This window comes from Scyliorhinus canicula, chromosome 1 (genome assembly GCF_902713615.1).
Source record: "Scyliorhinus canicula chromosome 1, sScyCan1.1, whole genome shotgun sequence".
Lineage (NCBI taxonomy): Eukaryota > Metazoa > Chordata > Chondrichthyes > Carcharhiniformes > Scyliorhinidae > Scyliorhinus > Scyliorhinus canicula.
In genome coordinates, this window is record NC_052146.1 from 74884545 (window position 1) to 74902523 (window position 17979).

Below are 17979 nucleotides of genomic sequence, written 5' to 3' on the forward strand. Positions count from 1 at the left end.
TGCTCACTCCCTGGCTGCACATCCTGTTCTTCACTGCAGACCCCTCCTGTTTATGTTGCTTATGCTGATACTGTACAGAGTTAGCTTTTTTAACCAACTGGTTTTGCTGGTGTCTTTACCAATCCCCATCAGGCTACACAATCAAGGCAGCAGCTAGGCAGGGCAGGGGCAGCCTACAAATAGTTTTGTATTTTAGGGTTAGTGAAGGGGGAAAAAATGACTGCGGCTCTAAATCAGCGACTGTTGCTAAGCAGTTTGCATGTGTCAGGTCAGGGCAGGATCAGCCTTGCTCTCTCTGTCTGTCCAGACTTGCTGGCTAGGAGCAGGCATCTGGGTGAGGTACTAGAGGAAAGCTCCTGTCCCTGTGACAACACCTTGTGGAAAAGAGAGGAAAGAATCCAAAGGATTAACAAGTGTACATTACTAACTGCATCTAATCTAACTAATTAAAGTTAAAAGTAACAACCATCTGATGTACTAACAAAGTCATAATTGTAGTGCAACAGGTTTGATCTGATCTGAGCAATACCTGTTGTCGCCACAGCCAAATAGTGGATGTAATCCTGTGCAACACAGGACGTGGAGCCTTGTGTCTGTGGCTATTTCGATTTGCACTTTAACATTTGTATGTCTGATACCTCTTGACTACCGCAGCTACAAACCCTCGCACGTATCCTTACAGTGAACGAGCTTGGAAAGGTTTCCGCCTGATCCCTGGTGTAGCAGTAGGAGAATAACCATATTTACGCCCATTGGTGTTGAAAGTTGCAGGATTTGATGCTGGAGTTACTTGATTTTCCACTTTGATTGCTGCTTTATTTTGTGCCTGTTTTCCCTGCTCTGAAACTCTGGCATGGTATGTGATTGTGACCCATCTCCTGTACAATCTGTGTGTTAGATATGTCGTGCACAGTGAAATCTTCGTTACCTTAATGATCCCCAATCCTGCTACTTATTAACAATGGATGAAGAAATGTGATTGGCAACCAAATAATCTCTTCTATCGTTTGCACACTTTGCAATTAATTTATATGCTTAACAATTACTAAAGTAACATCTTTTTGTGTTTTGATGTTGTCAAATTATGCACAATGATATATATGCATGTTAAATTTGGATAGCAAGAATCTTTAATTTTTTTTAACAGCTAATATTTTTTTTTCTCTCTTCTCACTCTTCCTATTTCCCTTTGTGTTCAATCAATGGCTTTAACTTTCTCCCCCCCCCCCCCTCCCCCCTTCCTCCCTTTCCCCTATTTCTGGAATTCGGTGTCCATGTGATTTTCTGACCCGCTGAAGTTCTGATGCTGTCTGCTCCTCCTGTAGTGCCCAGTTTCTGTTGCACAGTGGGTGTTGACTGGAAGTCTCTCACTACACCTGCCTGTTTGCCACTCACCACAGACTACTTTCCAGACCGGCAAAGCCTCCAGAACGACTACACAGAGGGCTGCTACGACCTCCTTCCAGAAACTGACATTGACAGGTATGTTAAATCCTCCTCGCCCGCTTTGTTTAAACTGACAGGATACGAAGGTGGGCCGAGACCAAGCATGAGATTGTGTGCAATGTGCACCTTCTATTGAGGGTGGGACAGGCAAAACAGATCCAGTCAAACCAACTGCCTTTATATCATATCCCAGCCTGCTTTTCAATTCCAGCTCCTCGTTCCAGTGGACAATATCTGGAACAGAATTCTCTGGCCGTTGTGATTCCCAGTTCCCGCTGGCAGCGCATTCGCCCCGTGAGTTTCCTGGCTACGTGGGGTGGTTTCAATGCAAAATCCCTTCAATGAGCAGCGGGATTAGAGAATCCAGTGAACGGTGCACCGCTTGTCAGGATGGCTAAGTGGCCGAAGGCACCAGATTCCGTGCTTGTTTATGTCTGGTGATTTCTGGTTCCTTTCTACTGGCATGGATTCAAATCCCACTCCTGGCATTCCCCTTTGGAGGGCAACACGATGGCACAGTGAAATGAAATTAAAATTGCTTATTGTCACAAGTCGGCTTCAAATGAAGTTACTGTGAAAAGCCCCTAGTCGCCACATACAGGCGCCTATTCGGGGAGGCTGGTACGGGAATCGAACCGTGCTGCTGGCCTGCCTTGGTCTGCTTTAAAAGCCAGCTCTTTAGCCCAGTGTGCTAAACAAGCCCCTACCAGTTCCGGCCTTGGGTGACTGTGTGGACACATTCTTCCCATGTCTGCGTGGGTTTCCTCTGGGTGCTCCGGTTTCCTCCCAAAGTCCAAAAGATGGCCTGGGTAAGGTGCTCTTTTGGAGGATCGGTGCAGACTCGATGGGCCGAATAGCCTCCTGCACTGTAGAGATTCTATGAGAAGAAACACGTGGCTGGGGGACTTGAGAATCCAGCCCCTGATTTATATTTAAAATAAACAATATGGGCTGCTGTTAACCAAGGACATTTGATGTGACCTGATGTGCATCTGTTCACAATTGTGGGGGAGTGGGCTTTGTGTTTGAAAAGTTTCTGAGCTCTATATTCCTAACACTCCGCATTGACCAATGAAGACCCTCGGGTACGTCCAGCAGGTGCAGTGTTGGACTATCATTTAACCCGTCCTGCAAATGTAGCAGAAAGCAGAATTTCTGAATCCTGAGCTTGCCCTGGAATTGCCCAAGTTTATTTTCACCTGTGCATCTTTAACAATGTTCAGTTTGGATGTTTCACAGCATAATGGACTACAAAGTCAAAGAATGTAAATTCAGAGAGGGCTGATAATTCTCCAGGTTTGCTTGTGACTTTTGAAATGATGTTTATTCTGGCAAGAGCAGGTCTGGCCATCCATAAAGTCAACCTGTCATAAATCTGCCTTTGAATGCTGAAATCTCTCATGATTCCAAGTTTGCTTCATCGGCTGTGCCCGTTTCACCTCTGTGCCTCAGAACTCCCCAGAATCAACAAGCCGTATTGGTTAGTTTCCCTCCTGCCCTTTCCCTTCTGTCTCGGCTGCCAAATCTGCTCCATGTCCCCCTCTTAAGTTGGCCACATTTTACGTTGTGATGGGATTCACTGGAACTTTGACGTCAGCAAATGATGCACTGCGACGCAAGGGTGTGTTGGGCTTAAAATAACAGCATGGCCCAGCTAAAGCTGGGGTTGGGGGGCAAATTCAGACTGGCTTACCCCTGACCTTTAGACACTTGCGTGTCAGTGATCTTGCCAGGAGAGTTGCCAAGTCTGGCAATCTGTGGAAATCAAACACCCTTGTGGGAGACTCCGTTTTCCCTGGCCACTCTCATAATCCACAGCCCTAGTTGCCGATTGCATCCTGGAACTTTATACTGGAAGGTTCTGTTCCTCCAGTGATTCGCAACATTCACAACATTTACTCTAACCCTTTTCAGCTGGAATTGAGAATCGCTGAAGATGCATTTATTGCCGAATCTTCTCTGATCCTTCGAATCCAGACACCAATCATTTTCCAATTATCTATAAAGTATTGGGAGTTCTTCATTAATTCACCATGAAATTGTTCTATTAATTCAAGGGGTGTGGGCACCACTGGCTGGGCCTGTATTTATTGCCCATCTCTAATTGCTCATGAGGTGGCGGTGGTAAGCTGCCTTCTTGAACAGCTCCAATCCTTGTCGTGGAGGTGCACTGACTGTGCCTTTAGGGAGTTCCAGGACTTTGAGCCAGTAACAGTGAAGGAACGGCAATATATTTCCAAATCAGGATTGCGAATGGCTTTGAGGAGAAACTTGCAGCTGGCAGTGTCCCAGGGTATCTGCTGCCCCTGTCCTTTCAGGTGGCAGCTGGGTGGATTGGCAGTGATCGGTGCGCAGGGTTAATAATCTTTTTTTTTTTTTTAAATAATTTTTATTGAAATTTTTCGATACAAACACTTACCCCTACTACATTTTAAATTATAACACAACAAATCCCCCCTGGAAAATCCTCCCCACGCCCTCCCCCGCGCGCGCACCCCCCCCCCCCCCCCCCCCCCCCCCCGCGCTACCAGTCTAGCAACCAAACCGTTTTTCCCTTTCTGCCGATGGCCTCGGCAGTCATTGCCCGCGACCCCCCGCTGACGTGCTCCCTACGTTGCTATCCCCCCCCCCCCTCCCTTCCCCCCTCCCCCCTTTCTCCCCGGGTTGCTGCTGTTTCGGCCTCCAGTTCCTATCTCTGATCCAGAAAGTCAAGGAAGGGCTGCCACCGCCGGAAGAACCCCTGTACCGACCCTCTCAGGGCGAATTTGATTCTTTCCAATTGGATGAAGCTTGCCATGTCGTTTAACCAGGTGTTAACACTTGGTGGCCTTGTGTCCCTCCACTGAATCAAGATCCTTCTCCGAGCTACCAAGGACGCAAAGGCCAATATTCCGGCCTCCCCTGCCTCCTGTACTCCTGGCTCCACCCCAACCCCAAAAATCGCTAGCCCCCACCCTGGTTTGACCCTGGTTCCCACCACTCTCGATACCGTCCCCGCCACCCCCTCCCAGAACTCTTCCAGTGCCGGGCACATCCAGAACATATGTACATGGTTCGCAGGGCTTCCCGAACACCTAACACACCTGTCCTCACCCCCGAAGAACCGACTCATCCTAGTCCCCGTCATATGGGCTCTGTGCAGCACCTTAAATTGGATGAGGCCCAACCTTGCGCACGACGACGACGAATTGACCCTCTCTAAGGCATCCGCCCATGTCCCATCTTCTATCTGCTCTCCCAGCTCCGCTTCCCACTTGTCTTTCAGCTCCTCTATCGATACCTCCTCCACCTCCTGCATTATTTTGTAGATGTCCGAGACCTTCCCTTCTCCGACCCAGACCCCTGACAGCACCCTATCACTCACCCCTCTATCGGGAAGCAAGGGAAATCCTTCCACCTGTCGTCTGGCAAATGCCTTCACCTGCAGGTATCTAAACGTGTTCCCCGGGGGGAGCTCAAATTTCTCCTCCAGCTCTCCCAGGCTCGCAAACCTCCCCTCTATGAACATGTCCCTCAGTTGCCTGATGCCCGCCCTGTGCCAACTCTGGAATCCCCCGCCAGTGTTCCCCGGGACAAATCTGTGGTTCCCTCTCAGTGGCGCCGCCATCAGACCCCCCACTTCCCCCCTGTGTCGCCTCCACTGCCCCCAGATTTTCAGGGTGGCCGCCACTACCGGACTCGTGGTATACCTCGTGGGGGGGAGCGGCCATGGTGCCGTTACTAGCGCCCCCAGGCTTGTATTGCCGCAGGACGCCCTCTCCATACGTTTCCAAGCTGCCCCCTCCCCCTCCATCACCCACTTGCGCACCATCGATGCGTTCGCCGCCCAGTAGTATCCGGAAAGATTGGGTAGCGCTAATCCTCCCCTGTCCCTACTCCGTTCCAAGAAAATCCTTCTCACTCTAGGGGTGCCATGTGCCCACACATAGCCCATAATGCTGCTAGTTACCTTCTTGAAGAAGGCCCTGGGGAGAAAGATGGACAAGCACTGAAACAGAAACAAGAACCTCGGGAGGACCGTCATTTGACTGACTGCACCCTCCCTGCTAGCGACAGCGGTACCATGTCCCACCTCTTGAACTCCTCCTCCATCTGCTCCACCAGCCTTGAAAAGTTCAGCTTGTGGAGGGTCCCCCAGTTCCTTGCCACCTGCACCCCCAAGTACCTGAAGCTCTTTACTGCTCTCTTAAAGGGGAGCCGCCCAATTCCCTCCCCCTGATCTCCCGGGTGTATCACAAAGACCTCACTTTTACCCACGTTTAATTTATATCCCGAAAAGTCCCCAAACTCCGCTAGTATTTCCATTACCTCCGGCATTCCCCCTTCCGGGTCCGCCACATATAACAACAAATCATCCACATAGAGTGATACCCGATGTTCCTCCCCTCCCCTTGTCAGTCCTCTCCACCCCCCTGAACCCCTCAGTGCCATCGCCAACGGTTCGATCGCTAATGCAAATAGTAAGGGGGATAGGGGGCATCCCTGCCTGGTACCTCGATGGAGCCCAAAATACTCTGACCTCCTCCCGTTTGTAACCACACTCGCCATCGGGGCCGAATACAGCAGCTTCACCCACTTAATAAATCCCTCCCCAAACCCAAACCGTTCCAGCGTCTCCCACAGGTATTCCCACTCCACCCTATCGAATGCCTTCTCCGCATCCAGTGCTACCACTATCTCAGCCTCCCCCTCCACTGCTGGCATCATAATCACATTCAACAGTCTCCGGACATTTGTGTTAAGTTGTCGTCCCTTTACGAACCCCGTCTGGTCCTCATGGATTACCCCTGGCACACAATCCTCTATTCTGGTTGCCAGGACCTTTGCCAACAGTTTGGCATCTACATTCAAGAGGGAGATAGGCCTGTAGGACCCGCACTGTACCGGGTCTTTGTCCCGCTTCAGGATCAAGGAGATCAGGGCCTGTGACATTGTCGGGGGCAGAACCCCCCCCCTCTCGCGCCTCATTGAAGGCTCGCACCAGCACTGGACCCACCAAGTCCACATACTTCTTATAAAATTCCACCGGGAATCCATCCGGCCCCGGCGCCTTCCCCGCCTGCATCTGGCCTATCCCTTTAACTAGCTCCTGCAGCTCTATCGGCGCCCCCAGCCCCTCCACCCGTTCCTCCTGGACCTTTGGGAACCTCAATCTATCGAGGAAGTTCTCCATTCCCCCCCTCCTCCTGGGCGGCTCAGACCGGTACAATTCCCTGTAGAAATCCCTGAAGACCCCGTTCACTTCTTGCCCCTTCTGCACTACGTTCCCTCCCTTCTCTCTCACTCCCCCAATCTCTCTGGCTGCATCTCGCTTGCGCAGCTGGTGTGCTAGCATCCTGCTCGCCTTTTCCCCGTACTCATAGACCGCGCCCTGTGCCCTTCTCCATTGCGTCTCCGCCTTCCTAGTGGTCAGTAGGTCAAACTGGGCCTGTAAACTGTGCCGCTCCCTCAACAGCCCCTCCTCTGGTGTCTCCGCATATCTCCTGTCCACTTCTATAAGTTCCCCCACCAGTCTCTCCCTCTCCTGCCTCTCCTTCCTTTCTCTGTGTGCCCTTATGGAGATCAGCTCTCCTCTGATCACTGCTTTCAGGGCCTCCCAGACTACCCCCACCTTCACCTCGCCCGTGTCGTTCGTGTCCAGATATCTCTCAATGCCCTTCCGGACCCTTCCGCTCACCTCATCGTCCGCCAGCAGCCCCACATCCAGGCGCCACAACGGGCGCTGGTCCTGTGCTTCCCCCAGTTCTACCTCTACCCAGTGTGGTGCATGGTCCGAAATCGCAATGGCCGAGTACTCCGTGTCCTGCACTCTCGAAATCAGCCCCCTGCTCAGTACAAAAAAGTCTATTCTGGAGTACACCCTGTGGACGTGGGAGAAAAAAGAATACTCCCTCGCCCTTGGCCTGCCAAATCTCCAAGGGTCTACCCCCCCCATCTGCTCCATGAACCCCCCTTAGCACCTCTGCCGCTGCCGGCCTCCTATTCGTCCTGGAACTCGATCTGTCCAGCCCAGGGTCGAGCACTGTATTGAAGTCCCCCCCCATGATCAGGCCCCCTGCCTCCAGACCCGGAATGAGGCCCAACAGGCGCCTCATAAAACCCGCGTCATCCCAATTCGGGGCATACACATTCACCAGCACCACATTCTCTCCCTGCAGCCTACCCTTCACCATCACGTACCTACCCTCCTTATCTGCTACCACCTGCGCCGCCACGAACGACACCCTCTTTCCCACCAAAATCGCCACCCCCCGGTTCTTTGCGTCCAAGCCTGAGTGGAACACCTGTCCCACCCACCCCCTTCTCAGGCGTACCTGGTCTACTACTCTCAAGTGAGTCTCCTGCAACATTGCCACATCCGCCTGCAGTCCCTTTAGGTGTGAAAAAACCCTTGCTCTCTTGACCGGCCCATTCAGCCCCCTCACGTTCCAAGTAATCAACCGGGTCGCGGAGCGACCTGTCCCTGTCCCCTGTCTATTAGCCATGTCCTGTCCCCTGTTCGCCCCGGGTCGACCCTCCCCTTCTGACCCGTTCCCCATGGCGATGGCCCCCCCCCCCCTCTCTCCTCCCGTTCTTCCCTTCCCGTCCTCGGCCTTTCCAGCAGCAACCCGGTATCCCCCCCTAACCCCCCTTCCCACCCCCCCCCCCCCCCCCCCCCCCCCCCCCCCCCCCCACCCCTGGCTAGGACCCCTCCTAGCCGCGGTGTATCCACCATCGTACTTCCGAGAGTCAGCTGATTTTCGCTGACCCGGCTGCCCCTGCCACACTCCGACTCCTCCCGATGTGGGGGGGGAGGGGCCTCCCCCCCCCCCTTGCCATCCCTCTCTGACCCCGCTTCAGCGCGGGAAAAGCCGCCATTGCTGGCCACACCCCACTCTTCTCTCCTCCCCCTTCCTCCGTCCCGCACGCGGGAAACAGGGGAAAGCCCGCGCTTTCGCCCGGCCACACCCTACCCCGCCATCTTCAATTCCACCCCCGTCCCCATCCAAGCCCATAAAAAAGCCCCCTTAAAACGAGAGGAAGAAAAAAGAGAAAAAGAAAACCCGCATAACGAACTTGCACCCCCCCCGTCCCGCCTCCCCAACTTAACAATATAACAATATAAATAACAAATCTCAAATAAATACATAAATACATAACTATGCCTGCATAACTAAATAACTACCCAATAATAACGTATTTAACCATCACCCTCCATCGAACAGAACAGTAACCATAACCCTTAAAGAACAGATCAAGAAACAGTAAAAAAAAGCCCCCCCTACAACAACAATAATTAAGGGAAGTTGGCAACGGGAAGAGACACACAAAAAGGAACAAAGAAACCCCCCATAGCACAAGTTTCAAAGAAACCAAACGATCCATCAACTTTAACCAAGTTCCGACCTGGCCTAAGAAAGACATGGGCCACTTGATCAGTCAAGGGTACTCGGGCGGCCTCGACCGCCGGCGTTCCCAAGTTCTAGTTCAGGTCCAGCTTTTCCTCCCGAACAAAAGTCCATGCCTCCTCTGGGGTCTCAAAGTAATGGTGCTGGTCCTTGTAGGTGACCCACAAGCGCGCTGGCTGCAGCATTCCGAACTTGATCCTCTTTGCGTGCAGCACCGCCTTCGTCCGGTTAAACCGGGCCCGCCGCTTTGCCACCTCCGCACTCCAGTCCTGATATATCCGCACCGTCGAATTCTCCCATTTGCTGCTTTTCTCCCTCTTGGCCCACCTCAGCACTTTCTCCCGATCACAGAAACGCTGGAATCGCACCAGCACCGCCCTCGGGGGCTCGTTCGCCCTAGGCCGCCTAGCCATGACCCGATATGCTTCTTCCAGCTCCAGAGGCGATGGACCGGCCCCCTCTCCCATCAGGGAGCTCAGCATCTCCGCTACATATTTCGGGAGATCAGGCCCCTCCAGGCCTTCTGCTAGGCCCAGGATCCTCAAGTTCTTCCGCCTCATTCGAGTGTCCAGCTCCTGAAAGCGGCTCTGCCATTTCAGGTGGAGTGCCTCGTGCACCTCCACCTTTCCCACGAGGACCGTGGCCTCCTCCTCCCTTGCAGTCATCTCCTGCTGCAGCTCTCTTATCGACGCCTCTTGGGTCGCCTGGGCCCCCATCAGCCTTGTGGTCGTCGCGTTCATAGACTCTAAGAGTTCCACTTTCAGCTCCGTAAAACACCGGAGGAGAGCGGCCTGCTGCTCCTCCGCCCATTTTCTCCAATCTTCTAGTGCGCCACCGGCCGCCATTTTGGTCCTCTTCCCCCGCTTTTTTCGGGGAGCTGCTGCCGCTTTTTTTGTCGCCCCACTCCGAGTACCGACCATAAAGTTGGTCTCACTCTCCTCAGGGAGCCTTCCCCCACCGGGATTCGTCTTTACAGTACCGTCGGGGCCCTCCAATCGGCCCTTAAACACCTTTGTCGCAGGAGCTGCCAAATGTGCGACTTAGCTGGTCATAGCCGCAACCGGAAGCCAGGGTTAATAATCTAATAATAATAACAATCTTTATTAATGTCACAAGTAGGCTTACATTAACGCTGCAATAAAGTTACACTGAAAATCCCCTAGTCACCACACTCCGGCGCCTATTCGTACACTGAGGGAGAATTTTGAATGTCAGAAGTCTTTCGGGACTTGTGGGAGGAAACCGGAGCACCCGGAGAAAACCCACACAAACACGGGAAGAACGTGCAGACTCCGCACAGACAGTGGCCCAAGCGGGAATCGAACCTGGGACCCTGGCGCTGTTAAGCAACAGTGCTACCCACCGTGCTACCGTGCCGCAGGGATGGGGTGAGGGAGTGGACCGAGGTAGACTGCTCTTTCATAGGGTTGGTGCAGACTCGATGGGCCAATTGACCTCCTTCTGTACTGTAGGTCACAGGTTTGGAAGGTGCTGCCTAAGGAGCCTTGGTGAGTTGATGCAGTGCATCTTGTAAGATGGTACACACTGCGCTACTATGCGTCAGTAGTGGAGGGAATAGAACATTACAGCGCAGTACAGGCCCTTCGGCCCTCAATGTTGCGCCGACCTGTGAAACCCCTCTAAAGCCCATCTACACTATTCCCTTATCGTCCATATGCCTATCCAATGACCATTTGAATGCGTTTAGTGTTGGCGAGTCCACTACTGTTGCAGGCAGGTCATTCCACGCCCTTACTACTCTCTGAGTAAAGAACCTACCTCTGACATCTGTCCTATATCTATCTCCCCTTAATTTAAAGCTATGTCCCCTCATGCTGGACATCACCATCTGAGGAAAAAGGCTCTCAATGTCCACCCTATCTAATCCTCTGATCATCTTGTATGCCTCAATTAAGTCACCTCTTAACCTTCTTTCTCACAAAAACAGCCTCAAGTCCTTCAGCCTTTCCTCGTAAGATCTTCCCTCCATACCAGGCAACATCCTTGTAATTTCCTCTGTACCCTTTCCAATGCTTCCACATCCTTCCTATAACGTGGCGACCAGAACTGTACGCAATACTCCAAATGCGGCTGCACCAGAGGTTTGTACAACTGCAACATGCTCATGGCTCTGAAACTCAATTCCTCTACCAATAAAAGCTAACACACCGTACGCCTTCTTAACAACCCTCTCAACCTGGGTGGCAACTTTCAGGGATCTATGGACATGGACACCGGGATCTCTCTGCTCGTCCACACTACCAAGAATCTTACCATTAGCCCAGTACTCTGTCTTCCTGTTATTCCTTCCAAAATGAATCACCTCACACTTTTCTGCATTAAACCCCATTTGCCACCTGTCAGCCCAGCTCTGCAGCTTATCTATGTCCCTCTGTAACTTGTAACATCCTTCTGCACTGTCCACAACTCCACCGACTTTAGTGTCATCTGCAAATTTACTCACCCATCCTTCTACGCCCTCCAGGTCATTTATGAAAATGACAAACAGCAGCGGCCCCAAAACAGATCCTTCTGGTACACCACTAGTAACTGGACTCCAGTCTGAACATTTCCCATCAACCACCACCCTTTGCCTTCTATCAGCTAGCCAATTTCTGATCCAAACTGCTAAATCACCCTGAATCCCATGCCTCTGTATTTTCTGCAATAGCCTACTGTGGGGAACCTTATCAAACACTTTACTGAAATCCATATACACCACATCAACTGCTTTACCTTCATCCACCTGTTTGGTCACCTTCTCAAAGAACTCAATAAGGTTTGTGAGGCACGACCTACCCTTCACAAAACCATGTTGACTATCTCTAATCAAATTATTCCTTTCCAGATGGTTATACATCCTATGTCTTATAAACCTTTCCAATACTTTGCCCACAACAGAAGTAAGACTCACTGGTCTATAGTTACCGGGGTTATCTCTACTCCCCTTCTTGAACAATGGGACAACATTTGCTATCCTCCAGTCTTCTGGCACTATTCCTGTAGACAAAGATGACTTAAAGATCAAAGCCAAAGGTTCAGCAATCTCCTCCCTAACTTCCCAGAGAATCCTAGGATAAATCCCATCCGGCCAAGGGGACTTATCTATTTTCACACTTTCCAGAATTGCTAACACCTCCTCCTTATGAACCTCAAGCCCTTCTGCACTGAATGAATGTTTGTGGTAGAGATGCCAATCAACTGGGCTGCTTTATCCTGGATGGGGTTGAGCTTCTTATGTTGTTGGAGCTGCACACCGAACTGCACACCTCCAGGCAAGTGGGGAGTATTCCATCACACTCCTGACTTGGGCCTTCTAGATGGTGGACAGGTTTTGGGGAGTCAGGTGTGTTACTCTCCAGCCTCTGACCTGCACTTATAGCCACAGTATATATATGGCTAGTCCAGGTCAGTTTCTGGTCAATGGTAACCCCCCAGGATGTTGATAGTGAGGATTTCAGCGATGGTAATGCCATTGAAGTCAAAGGCAGAAGATTAGTTCCTCACTGGTGGAGATGGTCTTTGTCTGGCACTTGTGTGGCGCGAATGTTACTTTGCCACTTCCAGGTTTTGCTGTGTTTGGTCATGGACTGCTTCAGTTTCTGAGGAGTCATGAACGGTGCTCAACATTATGTGATCACCAGTGAACATCCCTGCTTCTGATCTTATGATGAAAGGAAGGATATTGATGAAGCAGCTGAAGATGGTTGGGCCCAGGACTCTACCCTGAGGAACTCCTGCAGTGATGTCCTGGAGCTGAGATGATTGACCTCCAACCACCACAACCATCTTCCTTTGTGCCAGGCATGACTCCAACCAGCAGAGGTTTTCCCCTGATTCCCATTGACTCCAGTTTAGCTGGGACTCCTTGATGCCATACTCAGTCCTTGATGCCATACTCGGTCAAATTTCACCTTGATGTCAAGGGCAGTCATTCTCATCTCATTTCTGGAATTCAGTTACTTTGCCCATGTTTGGACCAAAGCTGTAATGAGGTCAGGAGCTGAGTGACCCTGGCAGAACCCAAACTGAGTGCCAGTGAGCAGCTTATTTAGTGAAGAAATGTGTCTTGGAGCACTGTCAACAACAATATCCATCACTTTGCTGAAGATGGAGAATAGACTGATGGAGCAGTAATTCGCTGGGTTGGATTTGTCCTGTTTCTTGTGTATGGGACACACCTGAGCAATTTTGCACATTTCTAGATCGGTGCCAGTGTTGTAGCTGTGCTGGAACAGCTTTGCTAGGGGTGCGCCAAGCTTGGGAGCACAAGTCATCAGTACTATTGCCGGAAGATTGTCGGGGCCCGTAGCCTTTTTCAGTATCCAGTGCCTTTAGCCGTTTCTTGATATCACATCGGGTGAATCAAATTGGCTGAAGACTGGCCTCTGTGATGCTGTGGACCGAGATGGATCATCCACTTAACTCTGGCTAAAGATTGTTGAAGATTGAAGTCTCCAACATCATTGAGGATGGAGATGTTCATGGAGTCTCCTCCTCCCTTAGTTGTTTAATTGTCCATTGCCATTGGGAAATGGATGTGGCAGGATGGCAGAGTTGTGATCTGAGCCGTTTGATTTGGAATCAGGCAGCTCTCTGTCCTATGCAGCATTTTTAATTTACATTCAATCACAGGATGCGGATGTTGCTGGCCAGGCCAGCATTCATTGTCCATTCTTAGTTGCCCTTGAGAAGGTGATGGTGAGCAGCCTACTTAAACCCGTGCAGCCTATGTGATGTAGGTACACCCACAGTGCTGTTAGGGAGGGAGTTCCAGGATTTTGACCCAGCGACAGTGAAGGGATGATGATGTAATTCCAAGTCAGGATAGTGCGTGACTTGGAGGAGAACGTTTAAGTGGTGGTGTTCAGATTATCTGTTGTCTTTGTTGCTTCCACTGTGCGGCACAAATGTGTTGTAGTTGGCACCTCATTTATAGGTATGTGCTTTTCCCATGCCCTCCTGTCTTAACAGTATGATTTTGCTCGTCACCAGACCATTCAGTAGAGAGAGTGATTCAGTTGAGCAAGGGTGATCTGCCCTGCCTGCTCTTTACACCAATATCATGACTGAACAAGAATGTAATGACTTTCCAACCATTGACCTGCTATTGGGACATGGGGTGTATGTCATGAGGACAGAGAGGCACATTACTGTGTTGTACTGTGGCAGAATGTGGTCAGCCACTTCTGTGGTGTCCCCATTAGTCACTCAACCAGTTTAGTTGTATCAGAATGTGGGTCAGTCACTCCTGCGATGCTCCCATTAGTCGCTGAGCCAGGTCTGCTGTGGCAAAATTGGGTCAGTCACTCCTGTGATGCCTCTCTTAGTCGCTGAGCCAGGTTCACTGTCGAGTGGTAGGACTCTCACATCTGGGTCAAAAGGACCTAGTTCAGGAACAAGCTCCAAGAAGTCCAGGCTGACACTTCATGCAGTGCTGAGGGAGTGCTGTATTGTTAGAGGTGCAGACTTCCGCACAAGATGCTCAGCCAGAGAATGTGAAATGTGCTATACTGAAAGTCTGTCTCCTCCGATTGTAGCAGGGCTGATGCAGATGGTTTCACTACTCCTGAACTCAGCCTGGGCTTTGCTTCACAGAGGCCCATAGGTCAGCATGACTCAGCCAGTCAATATGTGGTGGGTTTCCTACATAACACCTTCACCTCCATCTTTGGGATGAAAGCCTTCAGATTGGGGAGTGGGCTGTGGCCACTCTTGGGGGGGTGGGTACTCTGGCTGGCTGGGGGGAGTGGGCCTCTCTGGCTTGGGGGGGGGGGTGGGGTGGGCGCTCTGGCTGGGGGGGTAATGGGCTGCTCTGGCTGGGGGCGGGGGGGCGGGAGTGGGTTGCTCTGGCAGGGGGAGGCGGGTGTGGGCCGCTCTGGTTTGGGGGGGGGAGAGGAGGAGCGGGCCGTGCTGCGCTGGAGGGGGGTGGGGGGGGGCACGTTGTGCTGGGAGGGGTTGGGCTGAGCTGTGCTGGGTGGGGGGGAGTGGGCCGTGCTGCGCTGGGGAGAGAATTTGGGCCTTGCTGGGGGGGCACTACGCTGGCATCTGTCAAATGATACAAAATATGGTAAAAGTATAAAGTGAAAATAATCATAGATGGTGGTAAAATATAAATGAAAGCAAACTCGTTCACTGTAATTTCATGAGAATTGACAATATGGTTCGTGTTTAGAATCAACAAATAAACTTAAGATGAACTGATGACTTAAATATTAATTCCAAAGACTAGGCAGATTTACACATGGATTGTCATTTGGGACATGCACTCCAGCTTGACACACAGGCTGGACCGCAAAACAATTGGCTCTTTCGCTGGCTTGTGAATGGGTTGGATTAATTATTATTATTGGTCGAAAGCTGAGCTCCGTATTGAAGCACCTCTGACATCTTTATTCTGCTCATTCGCAGGAGAGATGAGGACGGGCCTGTAATGACAGCCCAGCAGGTGTTTGAGGAATTCATCTGCCAGCGCCTCATGCAGGGCTATCAGATCATTGTCCTGACCAAGAACAAGCTGTCCAACGCTGCAGCCTCTGCCCCCCTCAGCAGCAGTCCCCTCTACACCCGGGGTAAGGAGTCGCACAGGTTGGTTGCGGAGCTGAAATTTTGTGTTGGTAATTGAGGTCTGGAATGTAATGGGTCATTGAGGTGTACAGGACAGCTTCTAATCACACCAGTTAGTTAATTGTTTGACACATTTCCTCTTGGCACTGGAGATCCTCACTGCGCCCCTTTGGAGGAGGGCAGTCAGTGGTGGAACTATCACTTTCTGGGATCTCTACCATACAACTACAGTCTGCAAGTGCCCCTGTGGGAGTGCAGCATTGGACTGAGCTATGATATCCTCCACTAAAGCCTTCAATGCCTCTGAATACACACAAAGGATGTCTGTTAGACAGAGGGTACAGATGGTGACTTGCAACCCTGCCCAAACTTCATGGGGAAAGGAGGAGTTCGGAACCAAAAAGGAAATGGTTGGAGGAGCAAAACGTTTTGCAAGTTGTAGATGTTGCTGGTACCATCACCAGCCACCGCCTCTAATCAGAGCCGCTGTGTTAAAATCCCGGACCAGCCCCCAACATTTGTTAGGCTATCAGACAAGAACCCCAAACATTTATTTTCATTTCTAAAACTGTGAGGAAAGGATTCTTCGCTCCAGGAGTGATTCCACTAACCAATTGGTATCTTTTATAGTAAAACACACTTTATTCTTAACACAGCATTAAACACATTAACATCACAGAACATAGATTCCAGTTAACAGTTAAACAATTCTTAAAAATCAAAGGATTTGTAACATCTAACTGATTCTCTATCTCCAATCAAGCAAACGCCATCACCGGTCAAAAACCACATATAAATAAAGTTAGCAAACACAAGGATACTTGCTTTCCTCGGAATAGAGATTTCTTGGATAAACTGCTTCGAGAGAGTGAGAGAGAAACGTTGGTGCAAATTTTCTCCCCCCACCCCCGCAGCAATGAACAGCTCCTCAGAGGGGTGAAGCCACAACATGGGTCCTCCTTCCCCTATCAGCTCCAGCTTCTCCAGTATCCCAAATATCGCCACAAAAGGGTCCAGCTCCATTTCCTCCCCCACTCTCCTTGTTAGCATGGGGATAACTCTGCCCAAAATCTCCAACTTTTCACAGCCCCAGACCATCTGAGCATGATTCGCTGGTCCTTGCCCACACTTCTCACACTCGTCTGCCATGCCCTGGAAGAACCCACTCATTCTTGCCCGAGTCATATGTACCCTGTACCACCTTGAAATGTATCAGGCTCATCCTTGAGCACGAGTAGGTCGCATTTACCCTTCGTAGCGCCTCATGTCCCCTCTCACTCCCCCTCCCACATCTCCTTAATCTTCACCACCCACTCATCTCCCTGCTCTCCCAATCACCCGTATATGTCTCCGATTCTGCCCTTCCCTTCCACATCCGGAAGCAGCAGTCACTCCAATAGGGTGGACCTCGGCAACCTGGGGAACTCTTTCCAAACCTTTCGCATGAAGTTCCTTACCTGCAGGTACCTAAACTCACTTCCTTTCGGGAGCTCTACCCTCTCCTTCAGTTCCTCTGTACTGGCTAACCTTTCTTCCAAGTACAAATCCCTCACCTCAACCAGCCCCACTTCTCTCCCCTTCCTATACATGCCATTTATCTCTCTCTTACCCCTCCTCCCCCGGCTCAAAACCATGGTTTTCGCACAATGGCGTTAACACCGACGTCCCCATTATCCTAAAATACCTCCTCAGCTGGTTCCAGACCTTCACCATGGACTGCACCACCGGTCTCTCCAAGTATTTCCTTGGCGCCATTGACAATGCCTCCCATCATTCTTCCTCAACCTAACCCATTCTGCCCCTTCTCCTTCACACCACCACCTTCTGCAATTTCGCTGCCCAGTAGTAATGTAGCAGGTTTGGCAACGCCAACCCTCCCTCTGCCTCTGTCTCTGTAACAGGGTCCTCTTAATCCTGGCACCTTCCCTGCCCATACAAAGTCCGAGATAATCATATCCAGTTTTCGAAATAAGGCTTCGGTTCAAAGTTCAGAAGTGTCTAGAATGTGAACAGGAACCTCGGCAGAATGTTCATCTTCACCACTTGGACCCTTCCTGCCAGAGCCAAGGGCAGTGTGTTCCACCTCTTCAGATCCTTCCTAACCTCCACCAGTTTTGTGAAATTCCGTTTGTGTATCATCGCCCATTCCCTTGTTACCTGAATCTCCAGGTAGCTACACCTGTCAGTGGCCACCTTGAATGGCAACCCCCACAGATTGGCTCGTTCATCAGGAGCACTTCACATTTCCCTACATTTTACTTCCATCCCGAGAACGCCCCAAACTTCCCCAACAGGCCCATGATCCTCTCCATGCTCTTCAACGGGTCGGAAACATACAAGAGTAGGTCGTCTGCATATAGCGACATCGAATGCTTCCTTCATCCCCATGTAATCCCACACCACTCTGCCGACCCCCTAAGAGCCATTGCTAGAGGCTTTATAGCCAGCACAAACAACAGCGGCAACAGCAGGCACCCCTGCCTTATTTCCCTGTGCAGTTCAAAGTTCCGTGAACCCATGATATTGGTCCGCACACTCAACATCGGTGCCACGTATAACAGGCACCTATGCCACAAAC

The 17979-nt window shown here is 51.0% G+C and overlaps 1 protein-coding gene across 3 annotated transcripts in view; it reads left to right on the plus strand.

The window, feature by feature from the left end:
- The window catches only part of depdc5 (DEP domain containing 5, GATOR1 subcomplex subunit), a 253508-nt gene that overhangs the window by 124368 nt on the left and 111161 nt on the right, over positions 1–17979 (plus strand). For 2 of the 3 annotated variants that reach the window (XM_038793299.1, XM_038793316.1), the window contains exons 25-26: positions 1299–1482; positions 15246–15406. In XM_038793299.1, coding sequence (XP_038649227.1) covers positions 1299–1482; positions 15246–15406 — 345 coding nt within the window. The remainder of the gene's footprint in view (positions 1–1298; positions 1483–15245; positions 15407–17979) is intronic. The other variant, XM_038793307.1, reaches the window with a different exon arrangement.